The sequence below is a fragment of the Besnoitia besnoiti genome, chromosome V (assembly GCF_002563875.1).
Source record: "Besnoitia besnoiti strain Bb-Ger1 chromosome V, whole genome shotgun sequence".
Taxonomy (NCBI): Eukaryota; Apicomplexa; class Conoidasida; order Eucoccidiorida; family Sarcocystidae; genus Besnoitia; species Besnoitia besnoiti.
In genome coordinates, this window is record NC_042360.1 from 1,984,457 (window position 1) to 2,000,054 (window position 15,598).

The following is a 15,598-nucleotide window of genomic DNA, read 5'->3' on the forward strand; positions in this document are numbered from 1 at the left end:
CTTGATTCCGACTCTCTCCTAGGCATCAATCACGCGCACCGGCGCTCACATACGTGTATATGTGTATATATTTGTAAATATATAATCTCTGCACATGAATATATATATATATATATGTCTACTGGTAGAGCTTTACGTTTTTGCGAGCTTGTTCCACGGTAGCTGCGGAGCGCATGTGCTCGGGGTGTATTTATTACCAGATGCATCATCATTATTGTAAAGAGATAGTCCTAAACATTACGTACAGACTAACATCAAGAAGGCGACTACCAAAGTGAATGTCATGATATTCGTACAGCTTGTATACAAATGTTGGTTTTTCAAATATACGCTGGATACCACTATACTCAATGCACTTAATATGATGGTCATCAAAAGCACAGAAGAGAACTTGGATCCGGTAAACAAAGACCTTCAAGGTCTAAGCCAGTAGTCCAACTTGTAGTATATGCTCCCCAGAAAAAGGTAGTTTATATAAACCTAGGAATCCCATTTTAGTAAGTGTAGTCTAGCTTCAGTTGTTATTGATATTGGATGCCTGGTGACTTATACTATGATTCTTATTAATTGGAGCACACTTCCCTGGGTATCCAATCCAGTGCTCTGCCTTGCGCATTGAAACTAACCCACAGTTCAACCGTGCATTATAAATTCCAGTAGACTCATGTCCTTGTCGTTTATATAAATCTACTAATGCGAAAGCGAAGTGCAGTCATAAAGAACTGGATTGTCTGTGTCTCATAACCGAAGTCATCTTCATTATTCTAGGAACCATAAAGTCTTTGTGACGACTTTGGGTACGAGATACGGGCAGCCAACCTCTTTGTGATTGCAACACACCGCCACCCCGCTGGACTTCTTAGGCAGAAAACTGGGAGAGGGCAGTCTGACGCGCGCATACCGTGCATTGAGCGAGAGGTGAATTAGCACTTGTCCATTGCTGTGGCAAGACTCACGTCTGTTTGAGGCGGAGCGCGACCCGGCCCCAGGACTAAAGGCATCTACTCAAAAACGAGGTCGCAGATTGGTGCCGTCGGTCGCACTGAAAGAAACCGACTTTCGCATGCGGCTTTTTCCGTGGCGCGTTGATAGACTGTCGCCAGAGATGAGGCGCTAGCCATTGTTGTTTTTTCGGCGCTCGACGCGACCCAGTCGGTCTTTTCTTTTTTCAAAAAATCGGCGGCGGTGCCCCCTCAGCTGGTGCCCGCGTCTGACTATTCAAACGACACTCCAGAGACGACCAGAAGAGCAAGGACCCTGGCTCGCCGTCGCCGCGGGGGCAGAGACACGAGAAACCCTTGCGTTCACGTGCTGGTTTTGCTTAAGGGTGACAAAGCGAGGGAACGGCTCAGGTTTTCTCGGCCTCTGTGCTGCCTGGACTCCGAACGATCCACTGATTTCTGGCTCCGAGACGAGCGTCCGCGTGCACCCAAACTGGAATCTGCGCAGATTCATTACTTATCTACCGTTGGTATGCTTTGTTTCTTGCTTTCGATACACTTTCTTCGTTCCTCTCGAGTGTACACGTAGAGAGCCCGCTACGGAATGGACAGTGCATCTTTCGCGTCGGGGGATCGGATGGCGCGCAGGTGCCTCGTCCCGAGTGACGTCGGCGAATAGATGTTGACAAAGCGCACTATCACAAGAATACACGGAATCGTAGAATTCATTGTTTACGTGAGAGCAGTTTTTTCTTTTTTGCCGCGAATCCTCTCCCTCTCTGGCAAGAAGGAAACCTTTTCGAGGCCCCGTGAGGCGAAGCGCCACGGCAGAGATCTCCTGCGGCCAACTAGCCGTTCGCCTCGTCCCGTGAAAAACTGACGCAGAAACATGAAAAGAGGCGAAAGGCGCTCGCCCCTGTAGTGTGACGGTTAGCTGACTCACCGAGATACATACATACAGTACATGTATATACGTGCGCAAGTTCACGCGCACAAGCGAAGTAGATATAGATAGCCGCAGCCAGGAAGCGAAGCGCGAGCAGAAGTGGAAGCCGCGCCGCACGCCACGTCACGATAAGCGGCCATGCACATGGCGAGGTTACAGAGGTGGCGCTGCCGCAGATCTTTCGCCCCGTCGCCCTCCGCTGGCCTTGAAGCTTTCGCCTGGAGGACCACGCGCGGAAAGACCTCTGTCGCCCTGGAAAGAAGATATTGGGGAGAAAAGGCCCCCGGCCGAACAGGGTGCGGAATCTCACGCCTTGCTGAACAAACCGTTGAGGAGAAAAGAAAGAGGGAAGTCCGCGAGGGGATCGTGCCTCGCTCTCTCTTCGTCTGTCTGATTCTCGCGTTCAGTCACTCAGGACTGCTGCCCGCCTGCCCGCTGTCTCCGGACTTGCTCCAGCGCGAGTCTGCGTCTCTTGATCTCTTCCCATCGCTTCCTATGGCGCTCCTGACCCTCCCTGGAACGCGTTTTCTTCTTCTTCTTCACCTCAGCCCCTTCGGGGGAACCGGCGCCGTCGCCCTTCTCCGCAGCCGCTCCCTCCTTCTGCGCCGGAAAAAGAAGCGAAAAACACAACTGACTCTGCCGCTCGCGTCTGCGCCTTTCAGCCTCCTCTCCCTGCTCGGCGTCGCTGCCCCCAGCCCCAGCCCGACCTCCGGCCGCCTCAGGCGCGCGCGACTCTGCGCCCCCTCCGCGGTAGCGATCCGCCGTGTAGAGATTCGCCAGGACAGCGTCTCCCGAGAGGGGCCTTTGGTGGATGAAAACATCCAAGTCTAGCGACGCGAGAAGAGTCTGCTTCTCTTTGCTGCTGCCGCACAAACGCCCCAGTTGCTGTCCCTGCTCGTTCGCGCTCCCGCCTCCCTCCTCCCCCCCCGTCGAGGCGGGAAGTCGCCCTGCCCCCCCCGCGCTGGCTGTCCCGTTCCTGCAGGCGGGGGGGCCCAGGCTTCCCCTGTCGCTTTCTTCGTTCGTGCCCGCGTCCGGTCTTCTCTCAGCCACCCCGTTTTCCCCTCCGCCGGCTCCGCCCGCGCCTGCGCCTCGCCGCGCGCTGGCCTCGACTCGCGTCTCCAGTGCGTTTCCTTCGACTGCCGCGTCGGTCGCCTCGCCTTCTTCCCTCTCAGTCGCACAGCCCCCGCGAGGCTTCTGTCGAACGAGCGCCGCGTCCGGCGTCGGTCGCCGGAACTCGCCCTCGCGCGGCGGAGAGGACGCGCCTCCGTCGCAGGCCCGCCCGCGCGCGCCGTCGCTCTCCCCCGCCGCGTTGCATCTGTCCCTCTGACGCCCTCGAACCGCCCGACCGAGCGAAATCGCCGCGGGAAAGCGCGACGCCAGACTCGCAGAGAGCGGCGACGCAGCCGCCGAGCTGCAGAGCGGCGAGGCGCCGCACGAGGGGGCGGGGCCCGGAGGCGAAGCAGAAGACGCAGAGACTGGCGCAGAGACCGAAGAAGAGACAGGTGCAGAGACTGAAGAAGAGACAGGTGCAGAGACTGAAGAAGAGACAGGAGCACAGACTGAAGAAGAGACTGGTGCAGAGACTGAAGAAGAGACTGGCGCAGGGACTGGAGAGGAGGCCGGCGCAGAGGCAGACGGAGGAGGGAGAGGATACGCGAGGGAGGAGGTCACTTTCTGTAGAAGCGGCGACGGGAGAAGCGAAGACAGAACCGAAGCTTCGCTGGGACGCGCGCAGCGGAGCCACGAGGCAACCGCGTCCTGCGCGCGCGCAGGCAGCGACGACGGCGAGAACTCATCCGCAGCGCTGGCGACTGCGCGCGCCGAAAACACGGAAGACGGCGCCGCGGGGGACGAACAGGCGCACGTGGAGGCAGGAGACGCCTGGGCGGACGCAGCAGAGGGAGCCGACTGTGCGCCCGCACAGGAGGGAGGCTGCGCGCCTCGAGACGGAGGGTCACGCGGAGCCGTTCGCGACGCTGTCCCCACTGGACCTTCGAGGGACGCGCCGGACGCGGGAGCCGACGCATCTGAGACTGCGGCCTTCGAACCTGCCTGCGTCGTCCCCGGACGTGTCTCCGGCAGATCTCCGTGCGCCGATGCGGGTTGCTCCAGCCCTTCCATGCTCTCCGCAGACTTGCTGACGGCACTGTTTGCCTGGTCCCGCCTGTGCGCAGCTCTGTCGAGGGCGGTGTGCTCACCCCCGCCGCTGTCTCGAGCGGCGTCCTCCTCTGTCTCCTTCGCGCGGGATTTTTCCTCTGCTGCCCCCAGCGGCCGCGCAGGCGGGTGCAGGGTGTCTGCCCTCTCTCCTCTCCGGTCTCCTCGCGCCTGGGCGAGCGCCGAGCGGCGGGGTGCAGAGGCGCGCAGCGAGGGCGAGGCGGCGGCCCCGCGACCGCGCGGACGCAACGCCGCCGGGAGGAAGCGCGAAGGGGCTGAGGAAGATGTAGCGAAAGCCGGGACGCCTGAGACCGCGAGCGACGCAGGACACCTCACAGGCGCACGCGACGGAGTCAGCGAAGCAAGGCCTGAGGGGCTGGCTGGGCTGGCGGAGGCACGCGACGGAGCAGAAGAAAACTGCACCGAAGACGACGTGCAGCGCGGCTCGCGCGCCTCCGCCAGAGGAAGCGGCGCGGAAGACTGGAGGGGCGAGGGGCCGGGAGAGATGCCTGACAACGATGCCGCAGAGGAGGAAGAAGAAGAGGAAGACGAAGAGGGCGAGTGCCTCGAAGGCGAGCGAGGAACCGAAGGCAACGTCGCCTGCGGATGGCGCGCAGGCAACGACGGGAGAGGCAGAGCCGGCGACGAACTCCGGAAGGTCGCGCTGAGCGGGGAGGAAGACAAGGAAGAACAAGAGGAAGATGAACACGGATCGGACGAAGGTGACACAGACGGTGAACCCAGAGGCGACCCCTGCGGGCTAGACGGCGAGGAAACACGGGGGAGCGGAGGAAGCGATTCTCGCGATGCGTGTACGCCTTCCTTCTCGAAACGTGCGCCTTCTCCTGTCTCTGTCCTCCGTGCCCCTGTCTTCTGGCTCGTTCTCTTCTCTTCGGCAGCGTTTCTCGAGGCGACCGACGTCCGCTGTTTCCTGCCTTTCGCGGTCTTCGCGGCGCTGGCTTCTATGCTTGGCACACCCGCGGTGTCGTCGTCACGGAGCTGTCTCCCTGTTTCGCAGAGGATCTCGACTTCCTCGCGGCTCTCAGTCGCCAGCGCGAGCCTCGCCGCCTCCCACTCCTCTCGCCTTCCTTCCACGCGCCCCTGCGCCCTCACATGCTCCGCGTCGAGGGACGCGCGCACGTCTCGACTCGCGTGGCGTTCCCCACTTCGACTCTCTCGGCACTCCTCTCTCCATTCCTTCCTTCGCTTCGACCCCCACGCGTCGTCGCTGCACCGTGCCTCGGCCGCACCCTCCCCCTCGGTCCTCGCGTCGGTCTCCCTGTCAGCGCCTCGCTCCGCCTTCCGTATGTGGCGCTGAACCTTCGGGGCTCTTCGCGCGCCGTCGTCGTCAGGCTTCCTTTTCCTGCGCGCAGTCTCCGCCTGGCGTCTGTGCGGCGTCTCGTCCCCAGCCCGCAACCGCCCCTTCCGCGACTCGTCCGCGTTTCTCCGCGTTTCTCCGCGCGCCTCCTTCGGCTCTCGCGCGCGCGCTGCCGGCGCCTCGGCGTCCTCTGGGCGGTGTGCGAGTTTCAGAAGCACTCTGGAGAAGGCATGAACCGCCTCCGCGGTGTGAGCCGTCACATGCAGCGTCTCGCGGATCTCCCGCGAAAATCGCCGAAGAAGGCGCTCGAATCGCCCAACTAAGTCGCGCCGAAGCCAGGCGTTCTGTGCACACAGACACTCCGCCGCCACACACGGCACAGAAGCCAGAGGCAGCGCCGCAGACTCGGCGGCAGCAAACGGCGCGGAGGCAGAGAGACTGGAGGGCGACGATGCCCCCCCCCATCCCGGCGAGGGAGGAGAGGAGGGGGACAGCGAAGAGGGCGAGCGAGACGCGCCGCGGCAGGAAGCAGAGGTGAAAGAAGACGAGCGAGAAGACTGGGGGGAGAGTGAGTGCGTTCGCGGAGTGTTAGGCTGCGCCTCCGCAGAGACAGCAGAGGCCTCCGGAGGACGCGGACGATTCGGCGCAGGCCTCAAGAGGCCAGCGGACGGGAGCGCCACGGGCTCGCCGTCGCCGCTGTCCGCGGCGGAGACAGACACGCGCCATCTTCGAGGCGCTGCATGCGGAGACTCAGACGATGGAGCGGGCGAGCCGAGCGAGCAGGCGCGCAAAAAAGAAGACGAAGACGTGGAAGAAGAGGAGGCGCGAGGCGGCGACTGAGACACGCCAGGTGCGGAAGATGAGGAGGCTGGGCGGCCGACGCAAAACAACCTGGAGGAGACTGCAGGCGGCGAGAGAGAGGCGCTCGACGAGGAGTGCGACGCAAACGGACGCGCAGGAGGCACGACGAGAGGGGTAAAGAACGAATTCAGCGAGGAGGAACTGCCGCCGGCCGTGACTTCTCCAGGTATCACTCGTTTCCTTTCGAGAGAGCGGCTGCCGCCTCCTCGACTTGGGGTTGTCTCTGCATCGAGCGGATGCCTCTCTGCGTCACTCTCCACGCCTCGAGCGCGCGGCCTCCGGCGTTTCTCCGGAGACTCCCGCGCGCCTTCTTCTTTGCGCCGTCGGGCCCGCCCCCGGCCGCGTCCCCTGTCTCCAGGTTCCTCTCTCCCCCCCTCAGACCTCCTTCTCGCTTTCTGCTTTTCTTCCGCCTCCTGCAGCTGGGCGAGTGGGGCGCCCGCCCGCCCCGCCTCTTCGACTGCGGCCTGCGTCGCCCCGTCCTCGAAAGCGGCTCTCGGGCTCCACTTGCCTCCACGGGCGAGCCCTGAGTCGGTCTTGTCTCCTGCGCGCGCTCGCCCCTCCTGCGCATCGGGGGCCGCAGCTCCCAGACGCGAGGCCTTCCGCGGAGGGCGCCCGCGAGGGCGGGTCCCTCTGGCAGCCGGCGCACGCGAGGCGGAGGAGACTGCGCGTCTCTCGTCCGCGAAAGGCGTGATTTCGAGTCGGCGTCCCCCTGTCTCCTCGCGGTCGCCTGCGTGAGCCTCTCGGCTCGTCTCTCCTTCTCTCTCGCCAAAAACTTCCGCAGGCGTGGACCCTTCTATAACCGCCAGCCGCGTTTCTTCTGACCTTCCTCCTGCCGCGCCCTCGCTGTCCGCGAGGACTCGCTTTCTCTTGGGTTTTTCCCCCCGCGACGCGACCGCCTTCTTCGTTCTCTCCTCACGCTCAGCGGCGGCGGCGAGCTTCTTCCTGTTCCGCTCTCCCTCTTCGCGAATCAGCCTCTCTCTCTCAATCTGCGGGAGGTCGACGAGGACGATGCCGAGCCTGGGCTTCGCCGCGAGTCTCTCCTTTATCGCCTTGAAGCGCGGTGACGCCGAGAAAGCCCCGGCTTCCTGCGGGGCCCTCGCCTCCACGCGGTTAGCGAAGGCCGTCGCGAGGCCGTCGCCTGCTGTATGCCGTTGCAAACGAAGAGGCAACAAAGGCGCGCGAAGCAGATCCGGAGCTGGCGCGCCAGCCACCTCGCACTCGCTGTCGGCCCACCTCCCGCAACCCCCCGAAACGACAGTCTGACACGCCTCGGCTGCACGGCCGCGCGACTCACGGCGGCCGCCCTCCTCCAGCTCGCCTCCGCTCCGCAACTCCGCGAGACTGTCTAGGGCTCTATCCATGGCTTCCTCTTCTTTGTTCCATATCTTCTGCGGGCGGCACCTCTCGCCGAGTTCAGATTCAGACTGTCTTGATTGCGGTTGATTACTTTCCTCTTTTATCGAAGCATTCTACGATACCGGCTGTTCTCCGGATCCACGGACTGAGAGCCGCAGCGACCCTCTCGTCGGGATAGAGAAGGAGGGGAACAGACGAACGAAAAACCAGACAGCTGCGTACTCGGACGTTGTTGGTTCGCTTGCTACACGGCCCCTAAAGGCGGTAGCCTCAGAAACAAAGGGAAGATGGGAAGAGGGAGGTTGAGCGAAGTCGTGAAGTAAAACGAATTGGGCACACCACAGCACAATGTGTCCGCTCCTCCCTCTCAAGCCAATTCGTTTTCCTTCTTCATCCTCTTCTAACGCGGTTCGTCACGCGTGATCAGAAAGGACGGACGACGGCGAGCAGCCTCACCAGAGCGCAGGCAATGCAGAAAAATAGGCCAAGACTGTGAAGACGCAGGCTGGAGTCACAGACAAACGTGCGCAGCATATGCAGAAATTCAAGGCATATTCAGTATCATGCAGCTGAACGGTAGCCAGATCGCAGCCGAGCCGTTCGCTCTAGCAGCAGGGACGCACCCCGCACGCCCTAGCTGGAGAGTTTCGAACGAGGTTCGCAAGTGACAAATTTTTTAGCCACGAAAAGAGATGCGAATGGCAGAGGAAAGCGTCGCAGAGGGCTGCATGAGGCCTCGGACGAGTGGATACTGGGCGACAGCACATTCGTAGCGTGGCTGCATACTGCCCGCCGTAGCAGCAGCTGAATAAAGGACGGAAATACTGGCATTGAAAAAGATATGCCGTCGACATTGATAGGAAGGTGAGGTGCAAACTGTAAGCCTTTTGTGTTCCAAGATCTTCGTCGCCCTTTGCAGAATGAAGGATGCAGCAAGTTCGTGTGCAGCGTTTTGCGCAAGGGAGACCTGGCGGCCAGGCGGCATGCACGTAGAAGTTCACGCATGCAGATGAAGATTTCCGTTTCACTCGCCGTCTCAAAACGCCGTTTCCTGTCTCTTGAAGAGCTTACGCGCCTCATCGCAGGCATCGTCTGAAAGTGGAAAATACCAAGATGCAGGGTAGCAGGCAAACGTGATTGGAGGACTGAAGTGTTTGTGGTTGCAGTCAACCGGCCCTCGTCTAGCGGTACAGGCGTTTCGAGAGCAGTGTGCTGCTAGGCCTAAAAAGCCTATAACGCAAACTGCGCGGAGCTACAATTTTCCCTATCTAGCCACACGACTTTGCGCCGGCTGCATTCGGCAGTTCTAGCCAACTCTGACAAACGAAATTCCACCGCAGCTTCCGGGTTAGCTCGGTGTCTTGTGTAACTACTTGGTGAATCCGCATGCTGCGTCGGGGCTGCGATTGCACTCGGCCTACGTCTTTTGCGTCTCTTGTCCTTGATACTCTGTCTACGCTTTTTCGTGGAGGGCGCAGACCTCTCGTCCCGAAGACAATGCTCTTGTGTGCCTAACCATGGCAATCGGTGCCGCCGCAGGCGCTGCGCTGTCGAGTGCCGGCGTGCAAAATCTGCTGCCCTGCAGTGCGTCGCTCTGGAGCGTTTTGACGGCGGCAACGCGTGAGCTTCGAAACGAGAGCGCGGTGGCTTCAAAGCCTTGCTGGAGGGGCCCATTTTCGTTCTGCGGGGTCCCCGTTCCGCCAGAGGAAGTTGTCTTTAGCACGTCTCGAAGTTTTGCGATGCTGGCACCGCGCCCGGTCCTTCCGGGCCACGCTGTCGTTACACCGCGGAGAAACGTGAAAGTGAGGATTTCCCGACAGCCAAGCATGTCCACAAAATGTTTGCAGAGCACTGAGTGCAGGTGTGCTGTCGTAGATTGGAATCATTCGTGCTTGGTCTCCTTCGTGCACATCAAGGCGCGCAGGATCGCGAATGTTCCGCCAGATTGTCCTTGTGTTTCCTAGTTATTCACCGTCTGCTGCTCTCGGTATGCCACGTAGCTGCCCTACCGTTCTGTGTATCCTTGCGTCGTTTCAGCAGCGATTTTCACAACCAGTTACACACGAACATCCCGAAAGCGTCGGAATCTGCATCGTTTCCACCGTCCCGGAGCGTGCTGTAGCGGAATGATAAGTTCTGTGCGTCTCTAAGCTACGTCTTGCGTCAACTTGTGGATGAGCCGCAGAGCCAAGCGGGCTTGCAGCGCGAAGATCCGAAACGGAAGAACGGTGCGGAGTGGACAGACAGCGGGTTTGGCAGTATGAACGAGCAGAGACGAACCAGAGCGCTCTGGCTTTCCTTTCTTGTCGAGTTTTCCAGGCTGTGTTTGACTTATCCAAGGAGGAGGTGGATGACTTGTTCCAGGCTGTTCAAGCTGTTCAATATGTTTTGAACGGGGTAACGATGACAGATTCATGCACTATGTTGCTCCAGCAGGGCGAAGCTGCTGAGCAGCGCCTCCCCCAGCTGTATGTGCATCTGGTACCCCGTCGCGAAGGCGACCTAGCCAGTAACGATGACATCTATCCACTGTTGGAAACCTCAATCCCTCTGCCTCTGCATGAGCCTGGCATTTCAAACGGAGCTCGCGATGGTCTGAATGCGTCAGACATTCGCTATTGGTTGCTGCGCGTCGCCGCCGACGAGCGCCCAGCTACAACGCCCTCTACGGACGCTGCTGCATGAACACGAAAACTGCGAAGTCCCCGCCAATAAAAACTGGCTTTGATGCTCTGCGCTCTTGGGTGTAGATTCACCCTTGACATGTCTCGAGTTGACTCGGCTCACGCATCTGCTGAAAGCGCCAGACTCGTCGCTGAGTGTTTGCCTCAGCCGCTGTCGTCGCTCCCAGGGGCCTCAGCAGAACTGCCTGGTGCCGCAGGTTAGATAGAGGACGGCTCCGCGAGACTCTGGGCAGACTTCCCTCTGCATGCGAAATCAGCAGCCTTTGTTGTTTACCACGGCGCACCAACTCGGATGCCGGTTGTCCGCAAGGCACCTTCACGCTGCTCAAGCAGACGCGCTTGGATTACGCGCTTCTACATTGCGTCGTGTGGATCCTCCATCCGTTGGGGTACGCCACCCTACCGCGGAACGTCTGGGATAGCTTTTACCTGGTGTTTTCGACTTTTTTCTCTGCATTCACTTGTTGTGAATCAATCAGTGTTGTCCCGGTCTCCCTGCAAATAACGCCTGCCCTGCATGTCCCGAGACTACCAGATTGACGGCGCTGTTCCTGCCTGCTGAAGACACAGGCCCATGATGCCACAAAGCTGACTGGCTTCTGTGCCCACGACAGCGCAGTCGAACTCTACAGTGTGTTTTGGTCCGTTTCTGTTCGTATGGGTCAGTTCAAATTCGGAGGATTTTTCTGGAGGTGACTCGCTCAACAGTCAGCAAACTTGCTGTCAGAATCTTCGTCGTAGTATGCGTCTGGCATACTGCGGCAGTACATGCTCAGCGAGCGCCCCAGGCATAAGAGCGCCTCGAAAGAGATAGAGGAGACAAACGGCAAATCGCAGACCTTCCGGAGTGTGGAGAGCCCGCAAATTTACTGGGCGTCAAGGAAAACTGTGGCTTGAGCGGTTCCTTCCTAAGAGGAGGAAGTTTCGCTCGCTTCCGCCACATGGGGCAAATTGTCAGAGGCGAGTCGATGCTTGCCGGCAGTTGTACCCGTGGCGCCTTCCCGGCGTGTTTCAGAGAAGTGCATATGAGTTGTTACGCAAACGTCGGCCTTGTCTCGCTTGTCTCACTTTCCTCAAGAGGGAAGCAGCGATTGTCCGCGCTTTCCCGACTATCCGCGGCGTCGCACAGCAACGCAGGGCGAGAGAGTGAAAACTAGATACACATATGGGTTTCTCACACAGCTGTCCCTTGTGAAACACTGCGAACTGAGACCGACGTAACCTCAGACGACACGTATAGCCGACTTTGCGGCATGGGATCAGCAAGAGACGCAGAGGCTGCTACAGGTCAACGGGCCGCAGCCTTCTGCGCGTTCTTCCGCTCTCCATCTCTGTCGCCAGCGAGCCTCATCCGGTAGTCCGGCCAAGGCGGAAAATCATGATAAAACCACCTCCGGCAGGTGATCAAAACGGAGCCTAGCACGTCGGTCATCCTTCCGTTTCAGTCGGTTCCTGCTTGTCCTCGTCCATGGACTCGCCCGCAGCGGGCGGAGCAGCATTCTCAGCGTCTTCTGCATTCTCAGTCGCAGCCGGGCCTCCGCCCTCGAAGGCTTCACGATCGCCTTCGTTGTCCGAGGCGTCCTGCGGATCGGCCTCACTGCCGTCGCTCGTTTCCTCCTCTCTCAGCACGCGTGATGGCTGCCCTATGACTCCAAACTCCGCCTCGTACTCAGGGAAAGAAAGAGATAGGAACTTGCCTTGGAATCTTGTCAGTCGCATTGAGTTGATGAGTTCCTTCGAGATCTGTCCAGAGTACTGCGCCTTGCGGATCTGTGAAAGAAATTCATTCATTCGTACAAGCGATGGATTGCTCTCTGCTCATTGTCAGACGGTGTAAGAACTATGCATTAGTTATAACTGTACGATGCTCTGCGTCCTGCATCTCACGACCCGCCGAGACATATACTGTACTTTCTGCCTCACAGTCACGTATGAGCGATTCAGAGGCTTGAAGCACAGAGAGCTCAGCGCCTGCACAACCCCGCAAGTCTCCGTACCAGCTGAATAATGCCATTCTCTTTCGTCTCGAACTGCTCCAAAACTTGTGGAAGGAAGACTCCAGAATAGCTGCGCACACAGAAGTCAAGCACTGCCAGCCTCTTCGTACTCTTCATACAGCGACAATCAGTCTCGACTCCGGCTTTGACATCGAGAGCGGGAAAAGCTTCAGCGAGAGTCTACATTCCCCTCCATGAGGCGTGTACAACAAAGGAGAGTAAATGCACGCGAGGATATTTACACCACGGTTTCTTATTTGTATCAATACACGAGCGAGCGCCTGTATAGTGCTTCACGCATACGCTTGCGGGTGCTCAGAGAAAAGCGTTGGGTATATCCGTGTCACCCGATGCGCTCTTTATACGCCAAGCTTTTGATAGGTGTCCTATTCTTAGTGGTGGATTAGTAATGATCCTTCTTGACCTACACGTAATTGAATTTTACGATCATGTGGATTAAGATACACAGGAAGACGAAAGAAGCAGTTGTTGCATGCATTGTAAATTCCAGCAGACTCATGTCCTTGACGTTTATATAAATCTATTAATGCTTGTCATGTTTCTTTGGAGCTATTCTGGTATTCTTCACTCAGTATCTACAGTTCTTTAGTTACTTTCATGCCTACAAGCTCTATAATGCTAAGCAACTCTAAAGGTATGTTACGCAAGATCGAATGAAACAATGTGCTCCAACGCTAGTCTAAGTCTCTAACATACCATTTACCTATAACTGTACGGAACGTACCAAAGGATTAATTATGTCCATCTGTGCATCTAAGTTGAGACTCTCGGTTATATATTTTAGAAGGCGCTGTCTCTATCCACTGCACTCATACGAGGTTGACAGGTGAGCAAGATGTTGGGCAAGCGACACAGGTGTGTCCTCGTATCGCAGAATTCCGAACTCTGACGCAGTTTGCTGAAATTAATACTTAGGATAGTCTGGCGGGCAACACAGACTACACGCGTGGGCGGAGGAAATCGAACGTACCGCAGGCCATTGACAACGAATTCTGTCGCCAAGCCATGCACGCCAAGCTCCCAGTCCATCGGGCCTTTTGCTGTCTGCAGAAAAAAGTAGAAGAAAGAGAAAGACAATGTCAAGATACAGTTCTGTGCGCGATCCTATTCAGTGATCTGCAGTCCGATACTGACCTTATCATCATCAATGCAGTGGCTGGGGGTAGAATGGAGCCCCAGTGGCTCCCCGATGAGCTAGAATATTTTTTATAGCTCCAGACTGAGGACGACAGCTCTTCCGATGTTCTGTGACTTCTCGCCTTGCGCGGCGACCCTCTTCTTTCCGAAACGGAGGCTGAGGAACACCCACCTCGAACGAGTGAAGAATTGTTGCAACGCCCTTCAGCGTAGGCACCTCGCTAAGCGTAATCGGAGCGAAGCGTGGATCCTCTTCGGCTGCAAGGAGGGCGTAATTTCCTGAGCGGAAGAAGGAACTCATCATCCAAGCAACCGATGTGGTTAGACCAAAGCCCCGGCTGACCATGTAGAGCTTGCGCCAACAATCTCACTCACCTGGTGCCGCGTGCATCTCAATGGATCTCTGTGCAACTCGACGGAGGAAGAAATGCCTCTGCGTCTAGCGTCTTTAGCCGGTGCAATGCAGACCTCAATCCCAGTAGGTGGAACAGAATGCAGCGCCGTGGACTGCAGGCCGGCGGCGACAGCTTGCGTACCTATCTCCTTTGGGGTGATTGCTGCGAGAGTGCCAACACATCCGCGCAAGTCGTAGGAGTCCTGGGACTCGTCAGGCGCGTCTGGATCTCGCTGGTACCAGGAGAAGAAGGCCGGGCAGCGGAGCCCCTTCTGCTGCATTTCCACAATCCCCGTCGGAACTCTTATGTCCTCTTCACCGCCGTTCTGCAGACAGGACCCAGAAAAAAGAAGGCACTACGACAGAAAAACCCCGACTCCGCCGCTGTGTAACGCGGACCACAGACACGCGAAAGCGATGCACGCATAATGGTCTGCAAGCACTGAGGCGCATGTCAGCTTCTTTCTTTGGCATTCCTGTGTACCTGCAGCGCGTCAATGAGGATGTCGTAGCCCCAGCGAACGAAATCGGTCGTCATATCGACGTTTTTACAGCCTGTATACAAGTCAACGCAGGAACGTCCCCCGAAGTTTAGCCTCACCAGGGTAGGCGCGGGAGTACGCCTCTATGAATTTCGCGCCGGTCCCTGACGAGAAAAAGCTGGCACCATATTAGCCGAGGGCGCTGGAGGCAGATAATGCATGGCATCTCTCTCAAGAGATGCCATGCCTTATCTGCCTCGGCGTCAAGCGCCGGCACAGCGGCACGCTCGTTGGATCAGAATCGTGTGGCGTTGCTTTGGAATACTTCTGGGCCTTCTGTCTGACCATCCAGTCTCGCGCCTGCAGCGGATATATCTTCTCCGCGAAGCGCTGTAAAAGCATGGAGCCTTTTCCCTGCTCTTGCGCCAGTGGCGCCTCCACGCACTGCACAGAAGCAGCTGTGCTACCAAACTGCCCCCCCCTAGCAGGAAATGCATCGTTCCTAGCTCTCCTAGGGCACATGCGTAACTCACCCGGGCTGGCCCACATCCCCCGCCTTCTTCTGAGGAGGGACAGGAGCAACGAGCTTGGTTGGTAGCCATATTCTTGAAGAAGGTTTATAAGCATGTCTTCAGTCGAATTGTCTGCCTCCTGACTGTCGCTGATCTGGGTACTATCCACAATGGAAGGTAGACTTGGTTCGCTATCTGCGGTGGAAGGCGGCGGTGCGCTACTATCTTCCCGCTCCTCCGTAGCCGGGACTGATGCCTGCTCTACACTGTCTTGTTCGAGGATGGGCTCCGAGGCTTGGCAAAATAAAACCGCTGTGTCGAAGTGCGAGAGGCAAACGGGGAGACAGAGCGCCGCCCCCGCCGCTGCGAGCAGCGAAACGAGTCGCCCTTGTAGCAAGGAGGACTGGAAGATAGAATGCATCGTTATGAAACGAAAAACCAACACGCCAAAATACAGAGAACTCTCCTCTATGAAGCAGACACACTACTGCCGGAGCTTCTCACACTCCGCGCTCCAGCCTCACAGCGACACACGTCCTCCGTGCACTTGCTAAAGGCGTGGCAACGGTAAAACGACGACCCGGTCCGTGACGTCAAACGGCACACGCGGGGGCTCTCTTCCCGAAAGATTAAGAGGTCATATGTTACTCAGGACATGATTTACTCGTAGAGCAGTCTTGTCTGTCCTTGGAATGCGCCTACAGTGGTCGTACGCCTCGGCCACCTGAGACGGCTGGACCGCGTGCGGACGCGCTGACTTGAGTCAGGCGTTCGTAGTGCCCGTTCCGCGCGCAC

At 58.2% G+C, this 15,598-nt stretch overlaps 3 protein-coding genes across 3 annotated transcripts; 1 reads left to right on the forward strand and 2 right to left on the reverse strand.

Moving 5' to 3' along the window:
- Positions 1 to 2,298: 2,298 nt before the first annotated feature.
- Positions 2,299 to 7,581, reverse strand: BESB_061030 (uncharacterized protein; the record flags this gene model as incomplete). The annotated part of the gene is made up of 1 exon (XM_029364517.1): positions 2,299 to 7,581. The coding sequence occupies one exon, from the start codon at positions 7,579 to 7,581 to the stop codon at positions 2,299 to 2,301; it is 5,283 nt and encodes a 1,760-aa protein (XP_029219225.1).
- A 1,512-nt stretch (positions 7,582 to 9,093) lies between these two features.
- On the forward strand, positions 9,094 to 10,261 carry BESB_061040 (histidine triad domain-containing protein; the record flags this gene model as incomplete). The annotated part of the gene is made up of 2 exons (XM_029364518.1): positions 9,094 to 9,378; positions 9,896 to 10,261. 2 exons carry the CDS (start codon positions 9,094 to 9,096, stop codon positions 10,259 to 10,261), a joined length of 651 nt encoding a protein of 216 aa, XP_029219226.1.
- A 1,427-nt stretch (positions 10,262 to 11,688) lies between these two features.
- On the reverse strand, positions 11,689 to 15,224 carry BESB_061050 (uncharacterized protein; the record flags this gene model as incomplete). Its single annotated transcript, XM_029364519.1, has 7 exons — positions 11,689 to 12,030; positions 12,258 to 12,327; positions 13,249 to 13,322; positions 13,588 to 13,694; positions 13,952 to 14,135; positions 14,294 to 14,364; positions 14,825 to 15,224. The coding sequence occupies 7 exons, from the start codon at positions 15,222 to 15,224 to the stop codon at positions 11,689 to 11,691; spliced, it is 1,248 nt and encodes a 415-aa protein (XP_029219227.1).
- Positions 15,225 to 15,598: the final 374 nt, after the last annotated feature.